Here is an 8,850-nt window from a genome sequence, read left to right as displayed (position 1 = left end):
ACATCCTAGAGCTGGCTATGTGCCTCCCTAATGCTGGATTAAAGGCATGCACCATCATCATATTTGACCTTTTAGACAGTTGTACATCTGATCTTCTCAATTCTTTGAGACCTAGACTAGGTGGGAGAAACTAACTCCAAGACAACACAGCTTCTTCCAGAATAAGGCCTTCTAATTGGACGACTCGATGTTCTCTGGCAAAGATTAAATTTTTTTTTTCAGGACATTTGGATGTGAGCTATTTTCTTTGAGCTTAAGTAACTTGCTTATTATCCAACACTCTCTGCCATTTAGCTGTAACAAAGAAAATCAGAGCAAGTAGGGCACCCTCGTCTCAGCCCTAACCTCCGTTTCCCCATGTGATTGTAAAGTGAAAAGGACAGTGGCATCTACAAAGGAGGTGATGGGAGACAAGCTGATCTGTACACACTAGTGAGACTCTGTGTGGGAGCTATTTCCCAGAAGTCCAAGGGTGGCCTGATGTCCTCTGGAATAAAGGTGAAAGAATTAAATCTGGGAGGAAGACAGTAGGAGGACAACCTTTGAGTTAGTGGAGGGCACATGTGTGTGCATTGTCAGAAGGAGAAGAAAAGCACACTATGGTCAGTGGCTTCATTTCTGCTTACGTTTACGTAAGTTGCCTTAAAGAGTATTCAAAGTTGACTGAGCACACAGAGTGTTCCTGAGTATTTGTTGACAGTGGAATTTGGCCAAGACTGTTTACCTGCATGTTAGTCACATTAAATGAGTGAGGAAGCTTCACATGTGAGATGAGAACACACGTGTCATCCTGTTGTGTCATACGGAAGTAGGGAGGAATTCTCTGAACATCATAGGGGAAATAGCAGTGTTTCTAGCATTGCATCAGATGGTTCCTTGCCTGAAGAGGAAATGAAATGTGGCAGTTCAGCTGGCTAGACTGGCAGGTCATCGAGGACCACCTTTTTAGCGATGACTGTCCTTAGCTGCCTATGCACACTGCAGAGACAAGGTTGTGACCTTCCTCTTGACTTGAAAAGTCAAGATTTCCATCAGATTTGGGTTTTGTTCTGTCTTTTGCTTCCCTTTGTACATTTGCAGCTCAAAATTTGTATTCTTAGACATTCTACTAGATACAAAGCTATTCTGTCTGACGACTGATAAGTTTCTGGTAGGAAATATGCTAGTTAACAAAGAAAACTAGTTAAATGTGAGATGAATATTTAAAAGAAAAAAAAAACAGCTAGGTGGTGCACACCATTAATTTCAGCGCTCTGGAAGCAGAGGCAGGCATAGCTCTGTGAGTTTGAGGCCAGCCTGGTCTACATAGAAATTTCACCACAGCAAGAGCTACATAGAGAGAGCCTGTCTCAAAACAACAACAACCCCTCCTCCCCCAAAGAAAAAAGAAATGCCACAGAAATGGGCTGGAGAGGAGGCTCAGCAATTAAGAGAGTGATGTTCTACTCTTACATAGGACTGCTTATAACTCTAGTTCCTGGTGATCCCACCACCTCTGGCTTCCACAGAGACCTGCACTGGCATGCACATACCCCCATACAGACACACTTATAATTAAAATAATTTTTAAATGTATATTTTTAAAAGATACAGTATTAAAAATAGTAGCAAAGAAATACAGTTATGCTGGGCAGTGGGGCAGTGGTGGCGTATGCCTTTAATTTCAGCACTTGGGAGGCAGAGGCAGGCGGATTTCTGAGTTCAAGGCCAGCCTGGTCTACAGAGTAAGTTCCAGGACAGCCAGGGTTACACAGAGAAACCTTGTCTCGAAAAAACCAATAAAAAAGGAAAAAAAGAAAGAAAGAAAAAAAGAAATACAACTGTGTCCATAGTCCACTCCATCTGGACTGAGGATGGCTTTAAAAATAGTCTGGCCAGGTGTGGCGGTGCAGGTCTTTATCCTAGCACTTAGGAGGCAGAGGCAGGCAGCTTCTGTGCATTTGAAACAAGCCTAGTTAGTTGTATATAGCAAGTTCCAGCTCAGCCAGGACCACTTAGGGAAACCCTGTCTGGGGAAATTATATTGTATTCTTTCTTCTCTTAAAAACAAAAATGGCTGGGCGGTGGTGGCCCACGCCTTTAATCCCAGCACTTGGGAGGCAGAGACAGGTGGATTTCTGAGTTCAGGCCAGCCTGGTATACAGAGTGAGTTCCAGGATAGCCAAGGCTATAGAGAGAAACCCTGTCTCGGAAAAACCAACCAACTAACTAAACAAACAAACAAAACAAAAAACTCTCTGGTTGCAAGTAGAAAAAAAAAAAAAATCTAAGGTCCCTTGCTCTCTTTTGCATTCCTGTCTTTTTGCACTTTTTTTTTTTTTTCTGTAGTGCTCACCAGTGACCCGCCTTCCCAGCCTCTGACTTTTTCTCTCTTTCCCCATTCTCAGGGCCTTGCCCTCTCTGTTCCCATCCCCCAGTGTTTGTCTGGGATTCACAGAGCTTCATATACTTGAACATCTAGTTTCAGATCCCTCCCACTCAGCGGACTTACTGTCTTACCAAACAAGTGCAGGTGGAAGCCTGGCCTTTCGGAAGGCTAATGCAGTTGGTCGCTGGCGTTCACGGATTAGCTGGGTTCTGCTGGTCAGTCTGCTTGCCACTAGCCTCATGTTGGCCAGCTCTCATTGTGCTTGCCATGTGAGCAGTGCAGCCGGAGACGTCACATTCTTAGGTGCCAGCATCCAGACACACACACACACACACACACACACACACACACACAGAGAGAGAGAGGAGTACACAGGAGCATGCACATGTGTACAGAATTAGCAGCATTTATTGTAAGCACCAGAGGTAGCTGAACATAGAGGCTAGAATAAGTCAACACTAACTGTAAGAAAGGCAGTAGTAGGCTTGGGTATCAGTAAGGGTTTTTCCACCTCCTTGTCTCCTTCCCACCTGAGGCTTCTGCTTTGTGTTTTTTCTGTTTCTCCTGCATGGAAGAGTCCTCCCTGGGATATCTTCCTGTTAGAGCCCAGGGCAAAGCAAATTGTGTGTGGTCATCTGCTCTTAGGAACTCTTGTTTTCTGAGTAACCTTTGTAGGGTTTGTGGATTTGTTTTTGTTTATTTTTTGATTTGGTTTGGTTTTAATAAACTGTTTAAAAGACAATAGGTAGGTGTAGTGGTACATTTGTAATCACAGCCCTCAGGAGGCTGAGGCAAGAGGATTGTGAGTTCAAGACCATTTCAAACTACATGGTGGGATCCTGCCTCTAAAAACCAAGGGCCAAGGGAATAAGTCAGTGATAGCATGTGCAAGATATGGGACTGGATCCCCAACACAATGGGGGGGGGGAGGGACTAGTGGTCTTAAAATACTGTCTCACCATATTTATTTGTGTTGTGACCAAATAACCCTAGTGAAGAAAAGAACAATTAAGTGTCTAGAATGTCTAGAAATAAGGATATTGTTTGTGTTATAGAGAAAGAAATTCATAGTGTACACTGAGTTGTGATTTTTATGTTATAACCCTTGTTGATGTGTGGCATATTTCAACTTTAACTTAATAAGGTTGTAATCTTTACTATTATAAGACATTGTCACCAGTATAGATGGAAGCTTTATTAGAGTGATGATCATTGAGCTTGTCTTTTTTTTTTTTTTTCCGAGACAGGGTTTCCCTGTGTAGCCCTGGCTGTCCTGGAACTCACTCTGTAGACCAGGCTGGCCTCAAACTCAGAAATCTGCCTGCCTCTGCCTCCCAAGTGCTGGGACTAAAGGCATGCGCCACCACCACCCAGCCGAGCTTGTCTTTCTTGTCATAATAGCTTGTGAGGAATGTCAACTCTGAGCTGGGTGCCGAGCTCCTTACAGTCATGATTTCCACATTCTCACAACTGGATGTCGTAGAAATGCCATTGTAATGAAGAAGCTGAGGCTGGAATACATAGTAACTCAACCTAAGTGACATAGCCAGAGATGGAATTAGGATTGAAGGGGTTCGTGGTCACATGAGTGACACTAAAAGAATTTGTAGATGTATGACTATAGCATGAGGGTGGAGAAATATTGAAATAAAGTAGAAAACCCTCCACCCTTAAACTGACTGGTAGGTAAATCTTGTTGGAATCCAGAGCCAACATGAAAAGAATTAAAGAGTTCTTCTGGAAATAGGAGTAAGAAATGGACAGGAAAAGATTGAAGAAGATAAGAAGAGGTAGGCTAGCCAATACTGTACCATACCCACGTGGGAAAGGTAAAACATTAGACAGCACGAGGTCTGGTCACTCAGTCATCTTGAGTTTAATGCTATTCCTTTGTTCCCGCAACAGGTAAAATACCTGGGGCAAACCCTTCCCCCAAACTACGTTGGTATAACAGTCCAGTCAGTAACTTCCTTCTTACTCAATGGAGGTGGAGCTTCTGAATGTAGCCGCTTCCACAGCGCTGCGTTACTGTCCGGGCTTTGGGGAGGGAGTCCACAAAATCTGACTCATTACCTTTGAAATTCATGTTAAAGGGACACAGTACATAGCCATGGTGAATCTGCCTTTTTTAATGCTTAAGGGGGCACAGTATGCACAGCCATGGTGAGTTTGTGGAATGCTTACTGCACAGCACAGTACTGCATATCCTTCATGGGTACTACACTGTGTGCTCAGTACATAAAGCCTGTAAGGGAGCAACAGCGAGTGTCACTCATGAGCCTTGAGGTGGCTTATAGAGCCAATACTAGTAAAGCCACTGCCACATCCCAGCTTGTGTACTGCTAGGCAAACCTCTGAATCATTGTCTCAGTCTCCTCATTCGAACAATGGGCTATTAGTATTACTTGCTTAATAGTGTTTGTTATAAGAGTCAAATGAGCCTGTACATTTAAATTTAAAGCAAAGTAATTGCTGGGCGAGGTGGCACATGGGAGGCAGAGACAGGTAGATCTTTGTGAGTTCAAGGACAGCCAGGGCTATAAAAAAATATAAAACCCAGTAATTCCTGGAAACTAGAAAAGGCTAATAAATAGTAACTATTATAACTTTATCACCATCATCCTTTTTTATCATTTCCATTGATATATGTGTTAAGGCTTTTTACTATGTACTGTGTACATTTACAGTAAACCAAAGGACCATGATCATAATGAGCATCTCCTGTGTTCATTGTGATAAGGATGCCGACAAGCGCACGTGAGTGGTTTTTAAGTTACTGCTGGGACTTTGTTATTTATTTTCTTGCGTACAAGACAGAGGTGTTCCACCACTGAGCTACAGTGGGGGCCTAAATTCTTACATAATGTACTTTATTGTAGCAACACAGCCAGTGCTACAGACACGATCAGTTGTCTCCTATACGCAGTCTTGGTATTTTTCAGAAAGGATGAGATTGATTTTGTTTCTACCAGAATTGTGAAATAGCTGAGTAACGGGGAACACAGAGCAGTCACCAGCCTTTCCAAGTTGGCAAAGTGTAGAGTTTGTCTAACGGTCAAAGCCATCATGGCCAGAAAACACTTGGTGTCAGAAGCCTCTCGGTCTCCTGCTATGGTAGTGTGGAGAGCAGGACGGGATCTTTTTAAGGACTAGAGTGTGAGGTTGAGGCAGCATTAACATCCACGGGAGACAAGTTCATCTGGGGAGTGGCCTGGAAGAGGAAAGGGACGGAAATCTGTAAGGACAGCTGTCCACTTCAGCAGCCATGCTGCTTTTCTCCCATGTTTAGATATAAAATGGTATCCGTAGCTGTTGACATTAATATTGTTGATGTTTTTGTTAAGGCAGCTAAGAATGGAGCAACAGGTGTGGAGCTGGACATCGAGTTTACTTCTGATGGAGTTCCTGTCTTGATGCACGATAACACAGTAGATAGGACAACAGACGGGTCTGGCCGACTATGTGATCTGACATTTGAACAAGTTAGGAAACTTAACCCTGCAGCAAATCACAGACTCAGGTGAGTCACTGACATCATTACACAGGTCCTTCAGCCATTACTGGTGGTTACAGTATGTCTGTTTCAGGAGAGTTGTTTCATCTCAACTTCTTCCTAAGTAGTAAGCACACAGCAACATCTACAGAAGCACTGTGTGTACATCTTACCATTTGTACGGCGGGGTATCCAACCGCTGCAGCGTCCTCAGGACAGTACTACCTATGTTCTAGGCACTGACTGAAACGTGCTCTCTGCCAGCCTTTAAATTGGAGTCAAAGGCTTAAAGCAATGGCTTGCCAATGCTCTTGCTTCAGATATACCAACTCATTCTTTAAGCTGATCAAATGATGATTCCACCATTAACCAACTCACTAGATCTTGCAACAAACTTACGAGGAGTCATAGAATATAAGGAGTAGAAGAATCCTAGTAAACTCCAAAGTAGCACTGCCCCATCAATAGCAATATTCTGCTCCTGGTTGGTCCAGCACAAAGGCTGTTAAAATTTTGGCATGGTTTGCACAACTGAAGAGCCAACTTGTTTACTTAAGTGGAGATCAATATTTACACTTAAAAATCATAGGTAGCAAGCTAGAGAGATGGCCCAGTCGGTAAGATCACTGACTGTTCTTCCAAAGGTCCTGAGTTCAAATCCCAGCAACCACATGGTGGCTCACAACTATCCGTGATAAGATCTGATGCCCTCTTCTGGAGTGTCTGAAGATAGCTATAGTGTACTTACATATAATAAATAAATATATCTTTAAAAAAATCATAGGTAGCTACCATGTAATTACATTAATTTTGCTTACATAAAAATCTGGAAAAGTTAAATGATCTACTCGAGTCAACAATAAGTTCATATAAAAACCAAGATTAGAATCTTGATATTCCAGTTTCAGTTAAAAAAAACATGAACCTACCATACTGTTTCTGGTTGTCCTTCATGTCTCTTAACCTGTAAAACTGGAAAATGTGTTTAGATGTCTAACTAGATGATGTCCTCTAATGGTATCAAACTTAACATCATCTGTGTATGTATGTATGGATGCACATACATACAGGTCTTAACATCACCCGTGTTTGTGTGTATGGATGCACATACATACAGGTGCAAATAGGTGTTCAGAGCTAGTTAAGATGTTCCAGAAGGTTTTCTTATAAATCCAATGCTCTGTTCTGAGTACTCTGGAAGATAAGTAATCCACACTAATTATTGCCGTTGACTCAGTATGTCTGATTCTGAGTCACTGAACCCTCCATTTCCTCCACTGACAGCTGTCCACACCCTGAGGATTGAAACGCCAGGTGATATGCTTTGAAATAGGGCTGTTTAGATATCACTCCTATCCTTCTTTTATTGATTTGTTTATTTACTTATTTATTGTTTGTTTTTTAATGTGTATGGGTGTTTGGCCTGCATGTATGTCTCTCATCACATGTATGCCTGCTGCCCACAGAGGTCAGAAGAGGTTGTTGGATACCTTAAGAGTTACAGACAGCTGTGAGCTGCTATGCAGGTGGTGGGACTCAATCTTGGGTCCTCTGGAAGAACAGTCAGTGCTCCTAACTTCTAAGCCAGCTCTCCAGGCTCCATCTTCTTTGATAATAAAGGCCTGTGCTTGTTGTGTTTAGTGCCGTGTCTGTCCCCCTGGTCAGTAGCCAGTGCTTCTTAAGTGTTGATTGTCTGACCCAGTGATGAAGGTCTAACCCTCTGTAAAATGATTCAGACCTGGGATGTGGAACAGTTGGAGGGTGGAACAGGAGGGGAATGAAATCTGGAGTTTAAAATAAATAAATAAATAAATAAATAAATAAATAAAGATTCAGACCTAAAAGAATTAAAGTCAGCAAGGCCAGCTGTACTGGATGCTGCAAAGAGTATTGCTAACCTTAAACTCCAGAGCCCACTTATGAAATTGCTCTTCCTGATATCAGACACTTCATTGCTCTTCTGTGTTTGAGGGCAGCTGGCTTTAATATTGCAAACACATAGCTATTAGGAAGATATCAAGTACAGGGCACTGAGACAGCTGGCCACCGGGCCTAACAACCTGAGCTATCCTCAGAACCCACGGCATGGTGGGAGGAGAGAACCGATTTCCAGAAGTTTTTCTCTGACCTCTACATATGTGCCATGTATATGTGCCCCCTACCCCCTTAAATATAAAAAAAAAAAAAAAAAAAAGTTTAAAGCCAGGTATGATAGCTCATGCCTTTAGGAGGCAGAGGCTGGCAGATCTCTGTGAGATCAGGGCCAGCCTAGTCTACAAAGTAAGTTCCAGAACAGAGCCAGAGCTGTTACACAGAAATCCCCATCTTGGAAAAATGAAATAAATAAATGAATTAGTATAATAAATTTTTTAAAAAGATGTCAAGCTTAAAGTTAACTCAGCAAAAAATGCATAGGGTCGGTATCACCATTTGGAGTCTGCAAAAAAGAAAAAACATTACACCATTTTAATGTCTTTTGCATAACTACGTAAGAAATTTTTTTGAGGGTGTGTGTGTGTTGCATGCAATCTTTGTGCAGCATGTGTGTGCAGTGCTTAAGGAGTCCAGAAGAGGGTAGCAGATCCTCTAGAACTGGAGTTACAGACAGTTGTGAGCTGCCATGTGGTGGTTGGGAGCAAGAATCAAGCTAGGTCCACTGGAAGGAAAGCCAGTGTTCCTAACCACTAAGCCATCTATCTCTCCAGCCTCACATGAGTCCTCTTTTTTTTTTTTCTTTAAGGTTTTTGAGACAGGGTTTCTTCTGTGTATCTCTGGCTGTCCTGGAACTCTGTAGACCAGGCTGGCCTCAAACTCAGAAATTCCCCTGCCTCTACCTCCCAAATGCCAGGATTAAAGGTGTGTGCCACCACCACCCGGCTGCTATCTGTTGTAATTGTAGAATAAAGAGTACTCATGTAGCAGGGCAGTGGTGGCGTACACCTTTAATCCCAGCACTTGGGAGGCAGAGGCAGGTGGATTTCTGAGTTCG

The 8,850-nt window shown here is 42.7% G+C and overlaps 1 protein-coding gene across 2 annotated transcripts in view; it reads left to right on the top strand.

Annotated features, from left to right (window-relative positions):
• Window positions 1-8,850, top strand: part of Gde1 (glycerophosphodiester phosphodiesterase 1) — a 17,625-nt gene that overhangs the window by 1,729 nt on the left and 7,046 nt on the right. The window contains exon 2 of one of the 2 annotated variants that reach the window (XM_031388045.1): window positions 5,713-5,888. In XM_031388045.1, the coding sequence (XP_031243905.1) occupies window positions 5,713-5,888 (176 nt within the window). The remainder of the gene's footprint in view (window positions 1-5,712; window positions 5,889-8,850) is intronic. The other variant, XM_031388047.1, reaches the window with a different exon arrangement.

This window comes from Mastomys coucha, unplaced genomic scaffold (assembly GCF_008632895.1).
Source record: "Mastomys coucha isolate ucsf_1 unplaced genomic scaffold, UCSF_Mcou_1 pScaffold21, whole genome shotgun sequence".
Taxonomy (NCBI): Eukaryota; Metazoa; Chordata; class Mammalia; order Rodentia; family Muridae; genus Mastomys; species Mastomys coucha.
The sequence above is the reverse complement of the archived record's forward strand: the minus strand, read 5'-3'. Positions and strand labels throughout refer to the sequence as shown.